This window comes from Tenrec ecaudatus, chromosome 5 (genome assembly GCF_050624435.1).
Source record: "Tenrec ecaudatus isolate mTenEca1 chromosome 5, mTenEca1.hap1, whole genome shotgun sequence".
In the NCBI taxonomy this organism is placed as follows: domain Eukaryota; kingdom Metazoa; phylum Chordata; class Mammalia; order Afrosoricida; family Tenrecidae; genus Tenrec; species Tenrec ecaudatus.
The window spans coordinates 149,885,156-149,910,937 of record NC_134534.1 but is presented as its reverse complement, the minus strand read 5'-3'; the positions used below and the strand labels follow the sequence as shown (position 1 = coordinate 149,910,937).

At 43.9% G+C, this 25,782-nt stretch overlaps 1 protein-coding gene across 3 annotated transcripts in view; it reads left to right on the top strand.

Annotated features, from left to right (window-relative positions):
• Positions 1–24,868, top strand: part of NR2C2 (nuclear receptor subfamily 2 group C member 2) — a 98,306-nt gene extending 73,438 nt beyond the window's left edge. For 2 of the 3 annotated variants that reach the window (XM_075550073.1, XM_075550071.1), the window contains 11 exons: positions 1,597–1,776; positions 4,113–4,260; positions 5,037–5,130; positions 7,116–7,249; positions 7,749–7,787; positions 8,267–8,444; positions 9,407–9,528; positions 11,559–11,698; positions 13,647–13,784; positions 15,575–15,680; positions 18,658–24,868. In XM_075550073.1, the coding sequence (XP_075406188.1) occupies positions 1,597–1,776; positions 4,113–4,260; positions 5,037–5,130; positions 7,116–7,249; positions 7,749–7,787; positions 8,267–8,444; positions 9,407–9,528; positions 11,559–11,698; positions 13,647–13,784; positions 15,575–15,680; positions 18,658–18,832 (1,454 nt within the window). In that variant the 3' untranslated portion in view covers positions 18,833–24,868. The remainder of the gene's footprint in view (positions 1–1,596; positions 1,777–4,112; positions 4,261–5,036; positions 5,131–7,115; positions 7,250–7,748; positions 7,788–8,266; positions 8,445–9,406; positions 9,529–11,558; positions 11,699–13,646; positions 13,785–15,574; positions 15,681–18,657) is intronic. The other variant, XM_075550072.1, reaches the window with a different exon arrangement.
• Positions 24,869–25,782: the final 914 nt, after the last annotated feature.

The window sequence follows — 25,782 nt, the reverse complement described above, 5'->3', positions numbered from 1 at the left end:
CATTTCATCCTTTCCCTGTATTGTTACCCTAATATCCTGTATGTCTCCAAGCAGCATTTTGAAAATTTCTGTGGCAGATAAATGTCCGCTTCTATGCACGTTGTTAGGTTCAGGACATCTTCTGCCATTCCCTTTGTTTCCCCTGTTTTTTCATTGAGGTTGTTGGGGCTGATTGCTGTTTGCTTTGAGTTGTTTTAGAAGAGCCAGGTGCCATTTTCCAGGGAGTCAAAGAGCACTGGCTCTCTGAGACTTGTAGAAATGCTTCTTCAAACTGCCTACAGCTAATTTCACTATGGAATAAACCTACCACTTCATCCTCCTGAGGCTTCACTCTCAAGGGGAGTGCCGCAGAAGGCTGGTGGGTTGCCTGATTTAGTGTAGAACACTGAGAGTGGTGGGCAGAGGTTCCTGAAGCAGCTTGGAACGTTGGCGAGTGTTGGCCGAGCTGCCTTAGGCCATATGGTGCACTAAGGTAGGCTGGAAAAGTTGCCTCGGTCATGTGGGCCCACAAAGGAAAAATAGGAGCTCCCCCAGGCACACACACAGGAATTCCCTGGTAAGAAATTGAGCGGAATATCCCCTGGTGGAGTGGGTGGGCTTTCCCCAACCTCAGCATATGCTGCACAGGGTGGAGCTCACCTCACTGGGTAGACAGGCGTAAATCCCCTAGGCTAAGGGGAGTGGTCTAGAGGTCTGCAGTGGTGTGTAAGAGAACAGGGAAGAGACAAATAGGAGGGGGGAAATAAACTAATCCCACTGAGACTGTGGGGTGATAAAGGAAAGAGAGGGAAACAAAAGTAATAAAGCTGAGCCCCAGTCCCTGCCAGTGGGGCTGCAAGGGTTTAATCCCTGCCCCAAGGTGGTGGCAGTGTTGAGATAAAGCCCCTGCACTGTCTCCAAGTTGTCCCGGCTCTGGCCAAGACATGGACATGGCTAAGGTCAAACCCTAGCCTGCCCCACTGTGGTAAGCCAAAATCTCCTAGCCCCTCAAAACCTTGTGTGTCTGTGCCTACTTGTCTTATGATACTCCTCCTGTGATCCAGCAGTGTTAAATATCCTTCTTAGTAACTCTCCTGGCCTGATTTCTGCAGTCTCTCTGGTATGTGTTACTCAGTCGCCAGCTTCCCAGAAGTCGCCCGAAGACTTTATTCTAATATTTGGTGGCAATAGTTGGGAATCCAGGATGAAATCATGTGTCACCTCTGCCTCAGTCACACAAAAAACAACTTATTTTGTGCCAGCTCTGTGCTACTCTTGATAGGACAGGGGAGCTGGGGTTTGCTAGGCATCCACAAATGGATTAGGCAGTTCAGCCTTATCTGTGAGCTCTTCTTGTTAGATTTTTTTGTGTACTGAGCGCATTCAGATGATACTGGCAGTCACATAACCAATCTGAGCTTCATTTTTTTCCTTCCTGACCTCAAAGCTTGTAATGTCATCATAGGCATCGTGCTGAATGTACAGACTGGACTCTGCTGGCACCAGGTGACCATCGGCATATGACACCATAGCACCAGTTACTTCCTTTGCTGTACGACCCCTAAAACCAGGACCTGCCTGTCCTTTGATGAACTGTTTGTCTTCTCCTCCTTGCAGGCCGTCATTATGGGGCTGTCAGTTGTGAGGGTTGCAAAGGTTTCTTCAAAAGGAGCGTGAGGAAAAATCTGACCTACAGCTGCCGGAGCAACCAGGACTGCATCATCAATAAACACCATCGGAACCGTTGTCAGTTTTGCCGGCTGAAAAAATGCTTAGAGATGGGCATGAAAATGGAATGTGAGTGAGATTATTAAAAATCACAGTGAGTCAACAGGGAGGGAAGAAAATGAGCAAGAGTTTATTAAAGTAAGTTTATTAAAGTATGAGCAAGACTTTCATTAAAGTGTTGAAGAGGAACCATCTCTTCACCATTCATTCTGTTTGCCCTCTGGGTCCTTAGGAGGATCAGAGTCGGTAGAGGTTGGTCAGTTCCTGTGGTGTGTGCAAAGCCCTATTCCAAGTCAATTTTGAGGAAAGCCCAAGTGGCATGGGATCAATACAGGATTTGGAATAAAGTCATGTCAGAGCACTGCTACTTAAGTATTCCAAGGCTTTAAGAAAACATCGCCTCTTTCAATCTCCATGCCCTCATCTGTGAAACAAAATCCCCTTCCTCACCCAGACTCAGACGATTAAGTGAGCCTATGCTTTATTCAATGTTTTCTTAACCCCTGCACTCAATAGGTGCGTATAAAACCAAAACTCACTGCCTGCCACTGAGTTAATTCTGCCTCATAGTGACTCTGTAGGGCAAAGTAGACCTACCCTGTGGGTTTTCGAGATTGTAAGCTTTATGGAAACAGACTGCTACATCTTTCATCTATGGAATGGCTTGTGGATTTGAACCATAACTGTTTGGTTTGCAGTCAAGCACTTTATTGCATGACTAGGGCTCCTTTTTGCTTATCACAGGCACTCAGAAAATTATCACCATTCACCCCGTCCCATTAGAGGCAGAAAGAAGTACTAAGGTAAAGTGTGCTTGCTATGGTAGGAATTTGGCCCTAGCTTGGTTCTGTGTAAGAAGCCCTGGTGCCTTAGTGGTTTACATGCTGGGAAACTAACTGAAAAGTTAGCAGTTTAAGACCACCAGCTACTCTGAGGGAACATAAAGATTTACAGCCTCTAAACTCAAAAGGCTACTTCCACTGTTCGGTAGGGGGTGCTGTGAATTGGAGTCAACTTGATGGGAGTGGGCCTTGTTTCTGTGTAAAAGACATGTTCTACACGCCCCTCTCTTTTTTAGAGCTAATTAATACAACAGAGTATATAAGTCTAGAGCTCCCAAGCCTCCATGGCGATTGTATCCACTTAACACTGGGCCTCTTTGCTTTGGGGCTTGGCCTCCTGCCAAGCCCTCTGTGAAGCTAGAGTTCTGGAGGGAGAACTATTGCCCCGAGTGTGTGACAACTAAGTAAGGTCTTGTTCCCTCCTTTCGGCTTCTGTAGCCAGAATATTTGAGATTGAGAATTCCAAAAGCAGGTCCTTATCTGCAAGGACCAGTCAGCACTAGGGTCTGCTTCTCACCTAGTGATGGAGACTAGATAACCAGGATCCAAGGCAGGCAATAGGGAGAAATCCGCTAAGTTTGGGCTTTGTAGAAAAACAGAGGTTGGTGGAAGCAGGCATACTGGGCCTAGCTAGGCTGCGGGCCATGTCCCCAGCAGCATGGAAAAAGTCAGGGGTGCTAGTGTTTTAGGAAACAAAACCCTGCAAAATTCACCCAGGAAACAAATGCAAATGTATTTGCTCATTGAGAAATTAGAAGTATCAGCCTGATTTCTGCCTAGTGTGGTTTGGTTTTGTTTTGCTTTTTTAATTACTCAGCATGCTATTTTTCTCCAGAGTGAATGACTGGCCTACATTGATAAGTTTTTCAGGAGTGAAATTTTTATTTAGAATATTGATGTGGAATTAGTCTTTTGGAAACAAAGCTATACAAATTCAAGACTCAAATGGATTTCAATTGGGTTAGCAAGATGTCTGAATTCTAGTCTCTGGGGCTTATCTCTTATTCCTTTCTTTAAAGCATCTTTGTTTTCTGTCTGGTCTGCAGACTTGTGTTTATACCAGATTTCTTAACAATTACTAGTGTGCTATAAAGGTGACACTCTTTCAACAATTTGCAGACGGTGTGATGTCAGGCTTCCATTGGAAGTGAGAATGGTTCCTCCACAATGCATGGCATGAACAGGCTTTTTGTTCAGGCTTACTAGCAGAAAATGAGGCATTTCCATCTTTGTATGCGGAGCAAGAAGTAAAAATACAGAGGGCTCATTGTGGGCTTCCTCCATCATTGTGCAATTGCCCTGCTGTAGTTTCTGATTGTAACACCTAATATCCTGAGCTCTTCTTTGTAACTTCTCATTTCATATGCCACTGCTTGAGCTTGGATCTTTCTCTACTTTGCTAAGGAACTCCACTATGAAAACCAAGCTGAACTGGTCTAGCACCAGAGCTTACCATCCCTTCACTAACTGACTAGTCTAAGACCCTTACTTTACCATGAAGGCTACAGTTTTTATCGATTTGACTTTTTTCCCTACACATGAAAATTTACGTTGTAATTTAAGCTGTACAGAGTGAACGGAAACCCTTTGATGTACAGCGGGAGAAACCAAGCAATTGTGCTGCTTCAACTGAGAAAATCTATATCCGGAAGGACTTGAGAAGCCCTCTGATAGCCACCCCTACGTTTGTGGCAGACAAAGATGGAGCAAGGTCAGTACTGTGGCTTCACAAGAGGGTATGTAACATCAGGAGCAGCCCTCCGAGCTGATTGGAGGAGACACAGGTGTTCCTTGGGAAGGAGACTTCTGGCTCCCTGCCCACCTGCCACAGCCTTATTTTGCCCCCTCCCCCTTTCTGGAGCTCTTCCAGTCATACCTCTGGATAGGCCTGAAGATGGCTGACTGAAGATAGGCTCAGAATGTGCCCTCTCAGAAGGCCCAAGTCACCTCCTCTAGTTTGTTTAGGCATCATTTAATGTATAAGAAAATGTCTGTTCCATCATTCAAAAATACTGCTTTTTTTTTTTTTCAGTACAGACGATAAGCATAAATCCCAGGTGAAGTCCCAGATCATCTGTACTACAGAAAAGATATTTTTTTTATGTTCTCTTTAATGTAATCGTTTGATTTAATTTAAAAGGAACAGAAAGAGGACAAACAAATCCCAAAGTTATCTGGAGAAAGGGAGTTGTGGTGGGTACCGTGTTCATCTGAAACCTAAGCTAATTCTGTTGGTAGCACGGCTGCCATCGTCTCCAGTCACTCTGTAAGACTGGTGGCTGTGCATAGCTGTTGGATACTGCGTCAGACCCACAGTTTGGACTTATTTGCACGTTTCCATGCAGAGAAGAGAATGTTACTCAGTCCCTTAGAGGATGCATCTAGCTAGAGTTTTCATACTATTCAGACTCCGGTGCGCACGTGGAATGACAGTCTCATTGTGCATAAATGTTGGAAGCTACTCTGGTTTCTTTATGTCTTAAATAGACAGACTGGTCTTCTTGATCCAGGGATGCTTGTGAACATCCAACAGCCTTTGATCCGTGAGGACGGCACGGTTCTGCTGGCCACGGACTCCAAGGTGATGCTTTTTACCTCTGACCTCCCTCCTCCACAATGCTGACGGTGTGTAGCTGCTTTCCCTGTGAGCGCCCCTCCTCCCAGGCTGGCAGCAACCAAATGAGAAGCTTGAGTTCTGTCTGTTTGCTTTTGTTGTAGCACAGCCTTCTGTGATTTGTTTGCAGAATGTGGCTGGCTTTGCAGAAACCTCAGTCAGAGCTACCTCATCATAGTCATAACACCTCAGAGGGTAGAGTTCCATGTAGTGAAAGTTTGGTGTTCTGTTCTGTTGAGGTGTTGCCCCCTGGCACACACACTGTTTGAAGAAGTGGGAATTGTCCCAGGAAGGCCTTTTCAGAAGCACTCAGTTCCTTGTTATTAGATGATATTCAGGAAGAAATCCAACCAAGCTTCTAATAATTCTAAAAGTGGCGGGAGTAAGTCAGTCATAGTGGTTGTCACAGTGATGCTGGTTCATGTGAAAGAGAGAGAAAGGCTAACTCCCATGAAGATAACAAGAAGAGTTCTATGACACCCGGCTGCAAAACTGATGGCCTTTGTTTTTCTACTTTTGATCTTCCTGAGGTGAAGCAAGTTAACAGAGTACAGCAAACCGTGTGGTTAGAGTCCAACTTATACTTTGGAAAGAGTACTGCCAGCTTTTGAACCAGAGCTAAGGTTCTGGGTTCTTTCTCATCCTGCCTGGTGCACACTCAGGAAGGAGTGTTCTCTTGTGGAGAGAAGACCCTTGGCTGGCACAGGAACCTGTGCTTGGGGAATGTGTAGGGCTGCACTTGGGAGTCCCACCTGGCTCGCTGCCCATCACCCTGCAGACGTCCTGGTCGCACCATAGGGTATGAAGAAAGCATAGCCTGAGCGGGAGCCTTCCTCAATTACCTTATTAATATAGACTGACCGCCTAAGGGTTTCCTCATAAGCAGTCTGCTCTGTGCAGTCCCAAAATGGGATATGAACAAGAATACAAACAAGAAGCCATACCCGGTCTAGTCACCCTCACACTCCTTCCCAGCCGTTGGCAAGTTGCAATCGAGTTTTAATCTCTCCAGTTTGCCTATTTTGGACATTTCGTATATACGGAATCATGGAACACATGAGCTCATATCTGCCTCCTTTCACTCAGGAGAATGCTTTCAGGGTTCATCTATGTTGTAGCATGTAGCAGCCCCTTATTCCATTGTGTGCATGTACAAATTGTATTTATCCACTCATCACTTGGATAGACCCATAGCAGATACACAGCTTACAAATACTTTGTCCCATTCTATGGACTGTCTTAACTTTTCTTGATCATGTCATTTTAAGCACAGACATTTATAAATTTAATGAAGTTCAGTGTATCTGAAATCACATGTAGATTTATTTAAGCGCTACACAGCCAAGATACAGACAGAACTATGCCATTGCCAGAAAGATCCCTGTGCTGGCCCCGTACACGCGCCCCTTCTAAAAAGGCTGTTCTAAGCCAGGACTTTGAAGCAGTTCTGCCATAGTCCTCAGAGCAAGCAGATCTGAATTTTTTTTTAATGAGAACAACAGGTAGGGCTCCCCACTAGATACATAACCCCCTATATAGAAAACAAGGGCAGAGTCAGAAACAGCAGCACTCTGCCCAAAGGTAGTGGCTGATGTGCTGCATTGGATATGTGTTGTTTTCACAGTTCTGGATCCTGAAAGGACTCATCTCAGGCTTTCAATCTCTGATTGTCCCCTTTCTGGAAATTTACATTCCTGTTCACCCCCTTTTTACAAATTTAGGTCTGTTCCAATTTCACTGCATAGGCCTTGACTGAGCCAAACTGAGCTTGTCCAATGCCCTATTTTAAACCAATAATTATGAGAGGGCTTGAAAAAGTTCTTGGGAAAATTCCATTATTTTTTAATTCCATTTTTCCATAAGCTTTTTGAGACCCCTCCTTAACCTTTGCTGACCTAACAGTTATTTATTGTCTGTGTGTCATTTTTGATGTTGTGACTTTTGTTTAATAGGCAGAAACAAGCCAAGGAGCCCTGGGTACGCTTGCAAATGTAGTGACATCCCTTGCCAACCTGAGTGAATCCCTCAACAATGGTGACACGTCGGAGATCCAGCCAGAGGACCAGTCTGCAAGTGAGATCACCCGGTACGAGCCTGAGGATGGGGCTCCCCTCCTGACGTCACACACTTAGTGTGTTGTGATTGTGCACCCCCCACCCTGTGTTTAATCAAGGGTTCACAATGACCTTGCACATCTATATTCCTTGCCATTTTATCGAGAAATGTGGACCCTCTTACATTATGTAGCATAAAGCAATCAATTTTTTTTATTCCAGACAGACAATAGAAAAGAAAATTGGGTAACTCAATGGAAGCAAGCGAGAAAACAAATTCAGTGGCTAGATGTTATTTGTATTCATCACTGTATATTGCACCTGAATGTTAATAATTCATCTCCTTTTTACTTCTGTTTTATCTTATTTTTCTTATTCATATTTTTTCCAAGTAGTGAGTTTAGAGCTTAAAACCACCAGGGGCAGATAAACATAGCTGATAGAGAGCATGAGCTGGTCCCAGACGTCTGTAACTGGCTGCTGAGGATGTTTCTTCTCTGCAGCTTGGCTCTTGTGTTTTGCTCCTTTCAGGAGGGACCAGTCAATCCTGCCCATTGTGCCAGTCGTCAGGTGAGGAGCTGGGGCCACACGAACGCTCTGCCCGCATGTTCATGTGTGGTCAGACAGCGAGATGAAAATCTAGGTCCTATGGAAAGAGGATGGGATTTGAGTAGAATTCTCGTTACGCCACTTAACTAGTCGGGTGGTCTTGGACACGTTATGTAATGTCTCTAAGCCTCAGTTTTCACCTCTGTAAAATGTAGAGAATTCCTTCTTTGGAGGGGTTAAACAAAATAGAAATTTTGTGTGAAAATCAATAGTATATATAGGTCAGTGCCTGAGATAATGTATAGCCACTCAGTAAATACATGCTTTCATTGTAATCCCATTGTTACCTCAGCAGGTAAAATTTAATTGTTTCCCCATTTCATTATTTTTCTAAATTTTATCTCAGCTAGAGCTCTGCCTTGTCCCCCCGATCCCCACCCCCACCCCCATGCCCCAAAATATGTGATTCACAGCACTTACTGCTTAATTTTCACCTACAGGGCATTTGATACCTTAGCTAAAGCACTTAATACCACAGACAGCTCCTCTCCCCCAAGCATGACAGATGGAATAGATGCCAGTGGAGGAGGGAGCATCCATGTCATCAGCAGAGACCAGTCGACACCCATCATTGAAGTCGAGGGCCCTCTCCTTTCAGACACACACGTCACATTCAAGGTGAGTTCTGTTGCCACGGGGTTCTGTGTCAAAGTTTAACGATCAAACCTTGAAGTGAGTTCATCCTGGCTTCACACAGGACTTTGTGCCCCAGAACAGTTTTCTAACAGGAAACGTGCACTCTTCCTTTGCTCACAGTGCCACATGGGTCTAGAGGTGACCCTGAAGCCAGTGACCCACATTCCAAGATAGGCGGGTGTGGTCTAGACCTGTTTCTCCAGGGCTGTGAGAGTGAAGGCCATGAGCTGACTGCTCACCCTTCCTGTCGTTCCTCACCGCAGCCAGGCACAGGCCACTTTGTCTGCTCTCTGTTGACGAGAAGCCCCATCTAAAATCCCTGAACCGGCTGCTCTCCTACTGTCTGCTGGTCCCAACCGCTCTCCCCTCTAGTCTAGAGCCACAGAAAACAAGTTGTAGACATTCTGCAAGAGTTCTCTTATGACCTCTATAGGTTGTCTTCATTCTTTATCACTGGCCTCATTTTTCTGCAGGGCCTTCCTGTGACCCCTAAAGCTCACTCACTCTCTAGGTCTCCAGACTGAGTCTTCTTTTTTCCTCAGTTTTTCTTGGGGTGGGACCTGGCCAAGTGTTTAAGAGCTATTGAGTGCCTGCCCAAAAGGTGTCTGGAATGTAAATCCTCAGATTTCTGCTTCAAGTAAAGCACCTTCTAGATCAAAGGGGCCTCTGCAGCCCAAGCTAGGCTTTGTAGTGCTGGGATTTCACCCCCCTGCTAGTCTATGAGGTTAACTCCCCTATTTTCTTGATTCAATTTAGACCTTAATCTTTGGCTTGAATGGGATTGCCTTAGGGCAGATAACACCTTAGTTGAGGCAAGAATTGAGGAGTATGTTTATCTGAGTGTGACTGCTACTGTTAATAAGACACATCAGAGATGCATGACAAAGGGAGGCATCCACCTGTCCCTTCTTTCCCTCCTGTGCTTTGTGTCTCCTCTTCCACAGCTAACCATGCCCAGCCCGATGCCAGAGTACCTCAATGTGCACTACATCTGTGAATCTGCGTCTCGCCTGCTCTTCCTCTCAATGCACTGGGCTAGGTCAATCCCAGCCTTTCAGGCACTTGGGTAAGTAGTCTTTCTCTGTGTGTATCCTTGGTCAAAGGTCTTTTCTTTCTAGAAATGATCTGGAAGACCACCAAGAGTCCTTCCAGTTTAACTCTTTAGTGGCCAAAGTCAGGTAACCCTGAGTTTCTTCCTAAAGAAACTGGTGGCAGATGGCCATGGTTGCCAGTTCTGTAATGTTTTTCAAACATTGAGTCTCCCACAAGTGCCCGGAAATACAGTGAATGGAAGACAGGGTCATCCCTGGCCTTGTGGCGCTTGTAATCCAATGGACTGTGCAAAGCATGATTTGCACAAAGCTCTTGGCCTTTGACAACTTAAGGGACTTGACATGTGAAACAGCAGAGTGTATCTGTGTCCTCAAAACAGAATGCACCAGTGTACATTTTCTTCCAGTTGCTCACCTCCATGCCAACCAATACTGCAGGAAGCCCTTTAGTACTTTATTGAGCATCACGTGTGTATGTTGATCTTAATCTACACCTCCCTCCCCCCTGCCTCTTGTCTCCACACCAGTCCATTGTGCCAGTACCAGCTCTATCATTGTGCCACAATATGGGTGGGAGATAGGTAGCTACATAAAAAATGAAAATAAATTGAGAGCTAATTCACATTACAATGTAACATTCCTAAGGCTGCAATGGGGAAAACACCAGAATGGAAGGTCGATTCGTCTTATAGCTTAGATCACTGGCTTTGGAGCAGACAGACGTGTATTTGGGATCAACTGCAATCTTGAGCAATCCACTTTACCTCTCTGAGCCTCCAGTGGAGGGTCTACAAAAGCACAAAGGTCTTAGTCCTGAATGAGGATGGATGGGGTTGTGCGGGTACTCAGAAGTATAGTGTGGTGGGTGAAACATGCCCTCTTGTGGTTAAAATGGGCATAGCACTTTATGATAAAAGGATTGCTTGCAGGATTGGGATCCTTGCTCTCAGGGAGAGCTATGCAAGTAAATGGGACATGGTAATTAACTGGGAAGTGGCCTGTCCCTCCCTTTGGGTGTGGTGTGACTCCAAAGCGTTCTGTTTATGATCCAAAGCACTGGGAAGTAGCTAAATCTTTTTCATTGGATTTAAAAATCATTCTTACTGCCCTAAAAGAACCTTTCGTATTTGAGTAACTTAAAACTTACTCCACAGGGTTTCTCAACCTGTGCCTGGACTGAAATGGAGTAGAACACTCTAAGATCAGATAAAACATACTTCAGTATTTAGAGTAGTTTCAATGATAGTCTATATCGGATTCTTCATAAATTATGTTCAGGGCTAGTGACTACTATAAAATACAAGATATGCCTCTGAGGGGTCTGGGCCTGGCACAATGAGGGCCCCCTGATGTCATTGCCTGTCGGTGGTGGTGGTGGTGGTGGTGGTGGCCAGTGATGCGCTTTGGTTCTTCGGGGCTGGGCCATCCTAGAGTCCCCAGGAGGAAATGACCTTGTTAAATAGCCCATTCTCTTAAAGCCACTAACATCTTGCGACAGGTTGTAGCGTGCTGTATTTTATGGACTCTGAGAAACAGGGGGTGCTGTTTTGTGGTGGGTTCTGCATGTCATTCTTATAAATCCCAGGGCCAAGCTGGAAGCAGACTCCCTGCTTCAATCTTATCTCCAGTGTGTCTGCCATCTCCCTTCAGAATCTGAAGGCCCTGCATACTAGGGACAAATGGAGGGTGTTTCCTTCCTTTAGAGCCTGTATTCAGCTCTTAGTCCTAGAATCCCATAGCCACTTAACGGCTGGAGGACCTGCAACAGAGTCAAGCCATGACTGCCTGGGATTTAGAAGGTCTATAGGAAATTGGTTTAGCCATACCTGTTAAAACTCCTCTGTATTTAAGTCTCAAGAACTTTTTAGAGATTGGCTTGGTTATCACATAGATTGTGGTTTTCATAGAGAATGATCCTAGGCCTTTGGCTAACACCTACTGAAGCCGCTTATTTTGGGAATTCTGTAATTTGATGCCTACATGCTCCCCTCTCCTTGGAAAAGTGACAACGTGCATTCACACATACCTTTTTCTCTCTTCCCAGACAGGACTGCAACACCAGCCTGGTGCGGGCCTGCTGGAATGAGCTCTTCACTCTTGGCCTAGCCCAGTGTGCCCAGGTCATGAGCCTCTCCACCATCCTGGCCGCCATTGTTAACCACCTGCAGAATAGCATTCAAGAAGGTAGGGTTGGGAATGCAGGGGTAACGTGTGTCTTGGTTCAGCCTGTGCTGTGGGGCATATTAGCTGGCCTTGGTGTCCCACAGCATTCACAGGCCCCAGGAGTTTGCCTGGGGAGCTGTGAGACCATTTTCCCTTTTCACACATTGAATAGTTGGGAGGAGGAAGGTGAGGGGACAACCAAAACTAGTGTTTGAAAAAGCTTGTTTATTTCAATACATGGGCATATAGATGTTATGTTAGTCTGGGTAGACTAGAGAAACAAGTTCATAGAGACTCATGTGTATAAGCGTTTTATATACAAGAGCAATTTCAGGTCCATCAGTCCAATATTAGCCCATATGTCCAATACCAATCTATAAAGCCCTCTTCAGACTCACAAAACACATGCAATGACGCCAAATGTGGGAAGATCACAGGCCAGTGAATGGAAAGTCTTGTGGATCCAGTTGCAGTGGAATCATCTCAGTGCTGGCAGGGGTCTCCACGTCACTCCTTCAGCTCCAGGGCTCTAGCTTAGCTCCATGTGTCTTCTCCACAAGAATGTCTCGCAGGGAATGTGTCCCGCCTCCAGCGAGCTATTTCCTTAGTGCCTCCAAATGAGATGTCACCAAGCTGCGACCTGATTGACAGGCTAACTTCCACCCCTTCACTCTTAAGTCTCACATTGACAACAGATTATGTAACTACCACAGATGTTTTCAGAATAATCATGTCTTCCCTCATACGTGTATAGGGATCTACTCATTTTCACAACCTTGTGAAGGAGTGATTATCTCAGTGTTACATATGAGGAAACTGAGGCCCTCGTAAGGTTCCTGACTTGCCTCAAATCATACAATAAGTGGAAGAGCTGGGGCACAACTCTGGGTCATGCCGACTGCTCAGGCCATGGTGCATTTAGCTCACCCCCGCCTGTTCCATTCACATAACACACTACAGACCACAGTCCAGAGTGAGCAGCTCAAGGGGTGAGACTAACACATACAGTCTGGGTAAGCAAAACTGACCTGCATTTTTTTATCGAAAGATGAGCTACCTCGCCACATGTTTGTTTTTCTACTTAATCCCTCAGAATATTTATTCAAGGATGATTTTCAAGATAACTCTTAACCACGTAGTGAATTTAAGTAAGATTTATTCACAAATGAGCATAAGTTTTTGACTTTTTCTTTTAACTGATATCAATGCTTTTGGCAAAGTACTGCTGTGAGAATTAAATGAGATAACCTATAAAATTGACAATTAAAAATTGCCAACACATAATATTCAGGTCAATAAATATCATATGCCTGTAGAGATTTAGAAAATCTAACCATGAAGCTTCCTTGACATTTGGGTCCTAAGCAAAGACTAGAGGGAACTACCAATTTGTACTTACAGGCTAATAGGTACCCTTGCCTGGACAAGAGTCAGTGGGTTTACTACTGTGGCAGAATTTATAATGGAAATAGGGGTGCCTAATTATATGATGTGAAAAGAATTGGATTAATTTCTGCACATCAAAAAGGCACCAATGACTTTAATGACATTTGAGTCATCACTCTACTTTCTTTTTTTCAACTAGAAAATTAGGCTCTGGATTATCTGGAGCAGGCTCGGCAAACTACAGCTCACGAGCCATGTGCGGCTTTTTCAGTACATACAGGTGGCTCTCAAGTAACACTGAATATTTTTAAAGGTTATGATTCAGATAATGGTGATTTCATTTGTTTTTAAAATATACTTACGGCTCTTGAATAATTTTTAAATTGTTGTGAGGGATAAGATTGGCTCTTCCATCTCAAAAAAGTTTTCCGACCCCTGCTCTGGAGATAACTGCGGTAGTGTTTTGTTTTGCTTTGTTATACAATAGTTTTTCTCCCATTTCTTTCAATCCGTGGCCTCTTGAAGAAGCTGGTTTTGGTGTTTGTATCAGCATGTATCTGAGGGTCTGTATGTTGATTTCTAGATAAACTTTCTGGTGACCGGATAAAGCAAGTCATGGAACACATCTGGAAGCTGCAGGAGTTCTGTAACAGCATGGCCAAGCTGGATGTAGACGGCTATGAGTATGCGTACCTTAAAGCTATAGTTCTCTTCAGCCCCGGTAAGACGCACGGTGGTGACCCTGTCAGTTTTCCAACTGTGTCTACTGCTGTTTCGGCACAGGAATGTGTTGAACTTTCATTGGTATAGAGAGAGCCCTGCCAGATTGAATGTGAGTGATTGCTCTCATAATTGATGTGTGCCAGCAAACATAAGCTCTTGCCTATAAAGCTTAAAAATAAAAAGGCAAAAAGTTGTAATGCCTGGTAACGTCACATACTTCATAGACTTAATTTGTGTTCTTATTAGACCATTGTCCAAATACATATATGACATACAAAACAAAGCATACCATCTATTATTTTTTTAGCTCATATGAGGTTAAAGCAAAAATGCTACAAAATCATAAAAACTTTTATTGGAGGATAAAGCTTCTATGTCAAAGAGTAAAGCTGCTGTTTCTCAACATAGCCACCATCTAGGTCTATACACTTCTGAAGGCCACGTTTCCATTTCTCTAAGCATTCCCAGAATTCTGCGTGCTTTGATTTACACCACCTCAAAAGAGCAATTTTGGCATCCTTGAGTGACTCAAAATTTGTTCTTTTGAAATGCTCTTTCAGTTTGGGGAACAAAAGGTAGTCTGAAAGGCTAGAATCAGGATTGTGGGGTGGATGGGGTAGTTTCCCAAGGAGATTCTCAGTAAAACAGCTTTTGCTAACCTGGGGGAATGAGCTAGATATATTGTTATGATGAGAAATTTTTCGTCAGTGCAGCCTTCCTGGCCTTTTCCCCAAAGGTGCAGTTTTTAACTTTGTCGTAATAGTTCTTCACAAAAGCCTTAATGGCCATTCTTTGTCCTTTTAGAACATATCTCAAGTCCATAAACCATCACCATAACCTTCTGAGCTCTTGTCTCTGTTTGAATTTTACTGGCCCAGTAGATCTCAGAAGCCACTGTTTTGGTTGGATTTTGCTCTCTGAATCATTGGTAAATCCAAATCTCGTCCCATTATTTTTTGCATAAAACCATCTTCATTAGCTTAGATCTTGCTTAGGAGACTGGTAGGAAGAGCAGCTCTCTGAGCTAGATGATCTCCGTGCAACATTTCTGGCCCCTATCCAGCTGAACGCTCACTGAGGCCCAGAGGGAACCTCTGGAGATTCCATGGTCTTGCATCAGTTCTGACTTCAGTCCATATTTATGTTTTGTTTTTTTCACTGAGGTCAACTCCCTCTCTTGGCTTATCTCGGAAGCCTTCCTGGCCTTCCCTAAAACTCAGGCTTCTACTACAAATTGTTTGTTTGTTTTGTGAGGCAGCATTCCCGTAAACTTGCTGCAAAGCTTCAGTGATTTGAAAAGGTGTCCACTTGCATTTTGTGAAAATTTTGATATTGTCCCTGACTTCAAAGGCATTTTCCCCCGTGGCAAAAGGTATCCCAGCGCCCTTCCCATCCACCTCCACCCCACCCTCAACAAGACTGAGACAAATGTATGACTGAGTTTGTCTGCAGCTGATCATAGACACATATTTAAACTCATTTTTGTTTGAAATAAACCCATGCATGGAATTCTAGTAGCAGTGTTTTTTAACTTACCCTCATGATTAAATATCTGGTAAGAAATTTTCATTGGTTAGTTTAAAAATCATGTAGTAGTAGGAATCCAAATGTTCAGAACTAGACAGGTGGGCTGCTCAGACAGTAACATCCAAACTGAGTCAGCATGCAAGAGTTCAATATGTTGTATTTGAAATGTTTGCCAGAAATCTGACTAAAATAAGTACTAAAAAGTCCATGGTGAGGTTTGCGAGATATAAATGGGAATTCGGTGGCATTTTCTCTTTTCAGATCATCCAGGTTTGACCAGCACAAGCCAAATTGAAAAATTCCAAGAAAAGGCACAGATGGAGTTGCAGGACTATGTCCAGAAAACCTACTCAGAAGATACCTACAGGTGAGACAGACAAGGCACACACAGTGACGTGGACAGGAAGGAGTGTGGCTGGATATAGAAATGATGTTGTCATCCCCTTCCTAGTAGCCTGTAGAGGCTCCATTTGCGCACTCGTGGACTCGTACAGCTCGTGGTAGAATGTGAATGCAGTGTCGGGCGGAAAGGGGTCCCAAACGACAGGCCCAGTCCTAGCAGTTTGGCTCTGGACAAGACTTCAGACTTCTTCCCTTTGCTCTGAGGAGGGGAGTAAGTGCTCCGTGGTTTCTACTCAAACTAACACTGTGCCTGAGGCTGAACCTTCTCAGGGAGATGCCCTTGTTCCAAGTTTTAAAGATCTGCCCCTCTGTCCACTCAAGACGGTGCTGAAGTACTTTACAGAGACAGAACCTGTAAAGAATTGGTGAGTTGTATAAGATAATCATTTACTCTCATAAACTGATGGAAAAAAGTGTCCCTTTTCAGAGGAGGCTTCATAGATTTCTGGGACTCTGTTAAGTAAATTATGTAATATTTCCCCCCTCTTCTCCCCACACAATACAATTTTGAGCAAAACTGTTAGTCCAGGAAGCTGTATTGTCCCAGCTGCCCCCAGGTTTCATTTCCCCGCACAGACCTTAGTCTCCAGGTTAATACCCTCCACCTTCCTAAGGCCGCCACCCTTTCGTGCAGTTCCTCATGGTATGGTGACCCCCAACTGTAACATTATTTTCATTGCTATTTCATAACTGTAATTTTGCTACTGTTAAGAATCAGGCAACCCCTGTGAAAGGGTCATTCATGGCCCATACCGCCCGCGCCCCCCCCCCCCGCCCCAAAGGGGCTGTGACTCACAGGTTGAGAACTGCTGACCTAGGTCCAGCCGTGGACTTTTTTATTGGGCTATTGGGGGTCACTGGCAAAGAACTTGCTTTACTTAGACACAGTCCTATGTGTGTCAGTCTGGGTAGACTAAAGAAACAAATTCATAGACACTTGTGAATATAGGAAAGCGCTTTATATAAAGAGTAAATTGTACATTAAGAAAACAGCCCAGTCCAAATCAAGTCCATAAGTCCAGTATTAGCCCATATGCCCAATACTCGTCCTTAAATTCCTCTTTAGGCTCACGCAGCCATACAATAATGCTGAGTGCAGGAAAATCACCAGCCAGTGGGTGGAAAGTCTTGTGGATCCAGTGGCAGTAGAAGCATCTCGGCGCTAGCAGGGGTCTCCTCGTGGCTCCTCCAGCTCCCAGGGCTCTGGTTGCATCAGTGTAGCTCCATCAGACTCAGTCAGTAATGTCTCACAGGGAGTGAGCCTGGGTCCTGCCTCCTGCAAGATACTTATATCCTTCGAGCCTCCAAATGAGGTCATCATGCTGCGACCTGAATGACAGCCTAAACTCCACCCCTTCACTCTTAAGTCTCAAATTGGCAACAGATTATGTAACTTTCATACCATGGCACAAATAGAGTTTTCTACTGGACTTCCTTAAGACTTAATCATTTATCTGCATTAATTTCAACCTCAATCTATATAGAACGGGACAAAAGGTTTGTCATTAAAACTATGTGTGATCTGCCCACACTGAGAATCCTGAATGTAGGCAAGGTGTCCCCTCAGGTGCCCATGGACCTAATCCCACTATTTCTGGAAGTGACCCTCTCGGGGACTCCTGCAGAACCATTGCACCCTCGGTAGGTCATCTTGACATCAGGCACCTCATGGGCCTTTACAAATGCACTGTGATGTTTTTTGGAGAAATGAGTTTTCCTAGTGTAGTTGGGGACCTAGGTATGTGAATCAGGTGATTTGGGCCAAAAAATGAGGATGAGGCTTTGTTATAGGACTCTGAAACTCAATTACCAAAGAAAAGGCCATAGAACATTTGAATATCTGGTTTCGTGTTAATTTTTTAATCTCTTTGACCCCTGTACCTTTTCTTATATTGCTTGTTCATCCACTATAGAAAAAGGAAAATAAAACATTCTGGAAAGGGGAGGAAAATAACTTTTAATTCAGTGAAAATGCCACTAAACAGAGATAATATTATTAACATTTTATATATTTATTTCATATATATAATCATAGGCTACAAAAGGTTTTGTCATTAAAACAAGCCAAACCTTTTTGTTTCCATTTAATATGCAATGAGCATAACTGTGCCTCCTCGTCGTTGTCGATAGCTAAGGAGATGCCGGTGTTTCTTCAACATGCCCCAGCTGACCCTGCATGGAACTCTGATAACTGCTTCCACCCTTCGCCCTCTGTCTCCTGGGACAGTTCTGGTAGTGGGGCAGCTCTACCACATGGAGTGTCTGCTTCAGATACACTCGGCCTAGAGATACACTCTCCCACCCATGATTTCTACAAAATGAAAACCAATTTCATTGCTCTGGTTTTTTTGTTTTTAAATAATGAACTGAAAATTGTGGCATATCAAAAAAAATATTTTAATAGGATACAACCACTCCATTACCTAGAGGTCAGCCATTAGCATTCTAATGAACAGGCCTCTACGGATTTGCTACCTATACACAGATCCACAAACACACACAGATGACATTGTGCTATACTTGTGGCTTCACATCCTAGTCCTTAACATTTTTACTGCACAGTATACTGTAGATGTGTTCCCATGCCAGCATTCATACATATCATGCTGTTCTCAGTCCATCTGTAGCTTTCTGTTATGTGGAGACTTTATACTTAAATCTCTCCCTTATAAATTGACCTCTGGGTCTGTTGACTGATTTGTTAGTTGCAGTAGAGTTTTTATAAACAACAATGAAGGGGGGAACATATTTGTATATACACCGGTTTGGTCTTCCTTCTCATGATAAATTCATGCAAGAGGAACTGCTTAAATCAGAAAAGCAGAGGAGTGTTTGTTTGGTTTCATTTGGAACTGTCAAAATAGGGTCTTGAGAAGTCGTCCAGGCCCAAGTCTAGGTAAGGTGGTCCCAAGCTCCCTTTCTAATGCCCCTTCCTCTTACAGATTGGCCCGGATTCTTGTTCGACTGCCGGCACTTAGGCTAATGAGTTCCAACATAACTGAAGAACTCTTTTTTACTGGTCTCATTGGCAATGTTTCAATAGACAGCATAATCCCATACATCCTTAAGATGGAGACAGCAGAGTACAACGGCCAGATCACTGGAGCCAGTCTATAGTGCACATCACACGCCTGCCGAGCTCAGGGCAGAAGACCACCTCCAGAATCATCCAGACACGAGGAAATTAAAGTAATGGTATTTTGGTATGTGAACATATTTCCAGTATGTTAGCCATTTCTTACCTGGTTTCTTACCTGTTAATTCCTGAAAATAGCCACTAGAAGACTAGTAGGATCCTTTCCTGCCATAAGAAATGTTTTAATGCCTTTTGATGAAGTAGCAGATTTTGGAACAATCTTTTAACTCAATTTGTATTTAGAAATTCTCAAAGGGCGAAAAAAAAAGTTTTATAATGTCAGAGACTAGTATTAAAACTAAAAAAAAAGAATAAGAGAACAGTATGTGTATATATGTTAAAATAACCTTGGAATTAATAGCTACTAATTACCAGGGTAATAATGTTAGCACTTTCTAAGCACTTCTTGTCAATGCTTAAATGTTAGCCACATTTTGCCTGTGGACAGGGCAAGTGAAAACTGTATGTCTTTTTGCTGAAATGCTGATGGTTTCTGTGAAAACTCACTAGGGTACAGGAGACAATCGTTTGTGTATGTGAGGGCAGCAGTCCTAATCTTACGCACATGGTGGTGAGCTAAATCCTTCCGAAGGACTGCATGCATGGCCTATTGGCAAGCATGCAGTAAAAGATGGTAGCCAGGTTGGTGGCGACTCAAACCAGAAGCTTCCAGCCTAAAGTTGATGCCCGTCAGGATTCCTGGTGTGTGAAAGGTGTCTGCAGACTCCTCAAGAACCTTTAGTTCTTCTCTGATGATGGTTCTCAAAATCAGATTGCAACCAAGTCAGAGATGAACTGCCAGACAAGACATACAATCTCACAGCCGTTAAAACCATCCCCCGATGCCTCTGCCAGAGGATGCGGGGCACACGGATGGAGCCTTCTGACCAAAAAAAGGCTCCAGGTGGGCATTTGGAACCCTTGCTTTCCTTGAGCTGGCTTGGGGTGGGGCTACATGCTGTTCAAATGGAGCAATCAGGGCCTCTCTGGAGTGTGGGTTCCTTCCTTTATGGTTTCCATTCCAAACACTGTGTTCTGCAGCTCAATCAGAGCGGGCTGGCAATGCTGTGCGGGACTGCCTAGCAGCAGTGGCCAGGGCCTGAAAGGGCTAAAGGGAAGGTCTCAGGACAGTTTCTGTCGATTGACTTTAAACATCAGTTTCATAAAACGTCTTGAAACTTGGTGTCTGTTGCTTTTTAATGGTCTCGGTACACCACATAGGTTGGTTCCCCAGGGTACAGGCCAGCAAAGCAGCTGGAGTGTTTGAAAGGTAGGCTACCTGCTTTTTCAAACCCAGCTCTCACCTCCAAGGTGGTTTTCTCTTAGTTGTAGCCAACCACTGAGCTCGCAGCAAGAGCAGGATGTAGGTACAGCATGGGTATGAGTAAGCAGCAGTATTTCCACTTGGGGGAAACTGGCAAGTACAAGACTGGGGCAGCTGCTTTGTTTTCTTCTTGTGTAACCCAGATTAAGAAAATGGATCTAATGAAAGGTAAATTTTAGCCTCTTGGACCCTTGGATCCAATGACGTTCACCACCGCCACCCCACCCCAGGGGTACTGAGACCCCATATATCACCACCACCACCCCACCCCAGGGGTACTGAGATCTGGTTTGGATTCATGAGGCCCCAGAGTGTTGGACCAAATGGCCAAGCACTGTGGCCCCATGTTGAGGAACTGAAGGCTTCCACCGACATAAGCCAAAAAAGGATGCTTCACCCTGACACCGCTGCTAGCAGCACTTTATGAGCATCGTCATTAATGGGAAGTCAGTGGGTCAGAACTTTCAGCTTCTAGTTCTCTCTTATTTGTACTTCATGCCATGGAAACAAATTTTGGAGAAGAAAGGATGGCCATTATAAAACAGTGAAAGTTTAAAGTTTTAGTTTTCTGGCTCTGTCAATTTTAGTATCAAAATTAAAACTAAAAATTGGACTAAGACAGTGGAGTTACAGTGGAGCTATCTGAACTGCTCGGGAAGAATTTTAGTAGAGGGCATTTGAAAGCACATCTGTGCATCTTACACAATAGTTAACTTTTTGTTCTTTGGCTTTTATTAGTGCAGGTGTTTCTGTTGATCGTATAGCAATTCCCTGGGAATACATATTGTGTCAAATTTTTTAGATCTGAATTCTCGGTGTTAATGACAAGGGTCACACAAGCCAGCCAGGGGACACTGAGGTCTAATACTCAGACTCTCCTAACACCTGGGAGCAGCTGAGCCAAGACCTGCTAGACTAGGGTCCTCAAGGTGCCATTGTGTACATTTATTGGGACTAGAAGTGAAAACTGGCAGGTAGATGTTGAGCACAGGAACCAGAAAGTACTGAGCTTAGGCAAGCTAGCCTTGGAGACAGATGGGCTATAGCCTGGGAACTGCTGCTTAGAATCTTGTGCTGGCCTGTAAGCGTTGTGAGTGATGGCTGCTGGCTCCAGTGAGCTATTTTGGATTTTGCACACTCCCACGTTCATTACCCCGGTCTTAACCTTACTGTTGAGGTAGCCTTTTCTCTAAGAATCACATCACACCACTGGAACTCTGCCTAAGGTTATTTCAAGTCTTTGACTTGCAGACACCTCTGTCTCTTGTGTTAGGTGTTTAGCGTTGATGTTAGGGAGAGGAGATCTAAGTAAACCCCCTAAACCTAGGATTATTTAAAGGGATCCTAACCAAATATTTGGTCCCTGACTTTCACAAGGCTTTAAACCTTATTAGTTTGTGAAAGTAGCTTTAGTGAAATAAGGCAAACCGTCTGCTGGTGAATCCGAAGATGAACCAAGGCTGGAACTCTGTAACAGGGCTCCCCTCCTTTAGTGAGGAAAGGCATATAACTACAGGAGGTGGGGGACACACGGTTAAGTGGGCCCTTTTCAGAACTATCTCGGATAATGTTGGATTAAGACAGTTTTGTTTTGAAATTTGTGGCGATCATGGCGTATAAGCATTAACTAAGACATGAAGAGAATTAGGTGACCAAGTAAATTGCTCAAGCAGTGATTTTTCAAGGTATTCCTGGAAAGTCCCTCTAATTTGAAATGTGTGCCTGTGTGTTAAGTGTTACGTTATTTATTGTCTACTCTCTGCCAGAAAACCGTGGTTTGGGGTTCTGTTGTCTTGGCTTTTATACTTACTTTCAGGTGTAGTCACTTGTTATAACAACCCTCAAAGGGGAATTTTTTTAGGTTGTCGGTGTCAGTATTAAATGTGAACTTTGGTCTGAGACAGGATGCCGGCCACAGTGACAACAGTGGGCACGTGATGCCCAACCCTTTGATGTCCCAGATGTGACAGCAGTGTACTCAAGAGCATAGACTTATAGCTACACTGTGTACATACTTAGTTGTTTGCTTGTATTGGGGGTAACCTATAATAAGGAGCCAAGAAGTTTAAGGGCTCTTTTTAGTGCTTACTCTGCAGAACAAAAACTAACCCTTTGGAGAATTGCCACCAGAGCAGCCTTCCTAACAACGCCTGGCTCTAAGATCGCTGGAGCAGGCTTCACTTGCATTGATCTAAGCAGACTGGAGTCCAGATACTGTTAGCCGCTCCCAGGACCAGTGGCCGGTGCAGTGGAGAGTAAGTGGGCAGTGCTTGGAGGTCCAGGAATATGGTTCCGCTGGCTGAGCAGATGCCTTGCAGGCTTCCTTTGACCCACATTCCTTCGGTCCACAGCTAGATGATGAGGCCTCTGCAGTGTCTTACCTTTGACAGCATCTTTGTAAAGCCAGCCCCTAACAGGCAGGGCTGGAGTGGACTTCCTCGTGTGCCTCCTGCCAGTGTGCACTTCTGCGCGGCCAACCCTGGGCCACTCACCGCGTTGTGCGTGAGCAGGCTTATAGACTGTCTGACTGAATGAATGTACATGTGTTTATATCTCCTCTGTGTACAGTGTATATAGTGTGCTTATGTGTATATAGATGTATATTATGTATTCAGACATGTAGCCACATATCCAAACTTTCTTCTCCCCCCCACCCCCCAAATTGAGTCTGGTGTAGCTCGTGTAAATTGACAAAGATGTTTCAAGACCCCGCAGCTGGGGGGATTTGCTGGTGAGCTTCTTAAATCAAGTTCCCTCTTGGTAAGCCAGGCTGGGAAGGGCCATTAAACCAATTAAAAGATAAAGACTCACCACTTTGTACAGGACAGAAAAAGTTCTGACAGGATGACACATCTCTGTGGTCTTAGGTTCAGGAAGCTGGAAGAGTTCACTGCCCAAAACTAGGCGGTGACTTTAACCTGCTTCCACATGCCTATTCAAGACCTCGCTACTGGGAACTTAGTAGCTACAGCCACCATCAAACTTTTCAAACACTTCGCACATGAATGGTCCAGAGAGCGTGGAGTCCAAGACCCAGAATGGTCCAGTGAGGGGGGTATTTGACTGTCCCAGGTGATGGAAATGTCCCACCTCCCAGTGATCAGTCAGCAAGATTCCCCACCTGTCTCGCACCTCTTGAAAAACAGCCCACCAGATAATCGTCTTTAAAAATAAACATGAATGTTAATGGTTCACTTTTTTGGCATATAAACTACAAATCTTTAAAATTGCTTCCCTAAATGTAAGCATGTGAATGAAATCCATTAACTCAACACCTTTCTGTAAATTATGATTTAAATTTTAAAGATAAAAAATGCATTTTATATGGATATTCGCCCTTGAAGCTACAGATGCCAAATTTTCCTTATCCAGGTCTGTTCTGATGAATTTTTCTCCCTTAATCAGGCCTTAAACTGGGGACCCCCTCTCCCCACACCAACTCCCAGGAGACAGAGCCCAGTCCCCAGGGAGTGCCTGGGAGGCTGGATGAGACCATCCTGTAACACACTGGTTGCTTTTCTTATTTTAATCGGTTTGAGTTTTTGACACACTTCAAGAGACCATAGTACTCAGTGCCTTTTGTGAGACAGTAGGCCATTGTCATCTTCGGCACCCCTCATTTTTGATGTATAGAAAGCTTCTATTTTCACTGGCTTCATCTAACAGTGATTCTCCACCTTCACTTGTTATTGCCTGTCCTGACAATCACACACTATTGAAGGTGGCTTTCCATTCAAAGTACAGACAGAATCTTTAAGTCTCTGTAAATCTCTGAAATAACAATGTTCCCTTTGGGGGCTGTTTATCTTACCTTGCAATCTAAGAATAAACTGTGAGGTTAAAAGAAAGAGTGTTAGGGGGCAAGAGAGAGGTATATGAGATTTTTTTTAAGCCCAACTAGACTTTCAAGTTAAAAACCAGTGGCTTTGGCATCTCAAGATTTACACATGACAGAAAAAATACTCAGCAACCTTCACCACTAAATCTACAGACCGTGTTAGTTTACTATTTGGGTAGCATTTGGAAGCTGTCAGCTTTCTATTTAAAGTGGCTTTCTTTAGGAAAGCATATCAGCTATCATTTAATGACCATAGCGTTGACCATAGGTTTGTGACCTCAAATGCTGCTGCCACATACAACTCAAGTGCTGGAATATTTTTCTACCGTCTCTCCGTTCCCAATTATCTTGTAAACCAGTGTTCAACTAGTTTTATAACTAAAAGCTGCACATTTTTCATAGTACAAACTGTAGTTTTTACTTGTAGTTTGGACCTCTTAAAATGTAGCTGTATTATCAGCCCTCTTAAGACATCTGTTAAAGGAAAATTTGGATGTTAGAATTTTCTTGGGACCGTTCTGTAACCTCTGCCCTTTACAATATAGAAAATAGTTTATGCCATTACATTTTAATTCCAGGTTTAAAACCTGTTGAAAGCTATAGCTTTCCACAGCTTCTTCCCCCGTTAAATCAGCTTTGTATGTGTGATGGCATTTAAAAAACAAGCATGTTCTTTTTAAACTGAATTTTATATCTAATCAATGTCTTCAGTCTTGAAGAAATTGCATTGTTGTGTTTGTATATAGAGTATTGCAGTGCATGAATTAGCTTTATGCATTTTATTAAATGCTGTTTCCATGTGGCATTATTGTTGTGGCTTAATCTACTACCTAAATGAGGTTTATACTATTAAAAGTGAATTAAAAACTAATGTGTATCTTGCTCATCATTTCTCTTGATTGTAGTCATAGTATATCCTGACAGAAATAGCTGGATGTTCTCCAAGACTCATAACTGCCCTCTGATTTTACAAATGAGGGATCTGAAGTCCACAATGTGAGTCCTGCTTAAGCCCTTGACAGCTAGTGAATAAAGTTAGCGAGTCAAAATCACCTGATTTTTTTAAAGATAAATTGTGCAAATTATGAAATCTTAATAGCAGCCTTCCAATTTTAATATCCATAAATTTAAAAGTCATCTTCCTAAACAACAGAAGAGGGAAAACAGCAGTTTAAAGGAATCCCAAATGCCTGCCAGGTATGTCACCTTGTGAGGAGGCACGCTGGCAGAGCCCACTGTCAGACTCCACATGACATTCCAAACTCATGGCTCCTGCCCTATCAGGAACCTTGACATGGGAGGAAGAAGTCCAGGGAGATCGGGCTGGTTTGCAGCAGTCTGGGGAAAGACTACTTCCCCTCCCCCTAGCTATGGAGAATTACAAATGGTGATTCCTAAGAGCTCTCACAGCCAAGCAGGAGCTCAGTCGGCTGAACTGGAGGACAGGGCTGTAATCGTGAGGTCAGGAAAAACTACAGAAATCGCAACCAAAGGGATGATGCCGGAGGACACATTTTTTCTTCCTACCAAAGTGGTAATGAGGGTGGGGCAGTAGAACCAGAGTCCTTGATCACGATGTTTAATAAAGAGTCTGCCAAGTGTACATTAGACCCGCTACACCAACCTTTTTCCCAGCTCCAGCCCATGAACAGGTCTGGCGAGAAATCATAGTCAACTGGAACTTTAACATCACAACAGTCACCTTTAAAAAAAACATTTCCAAGCATGCCATGGCCAACTTCCCTTGTGGCAGTGCCTATATTCCCATT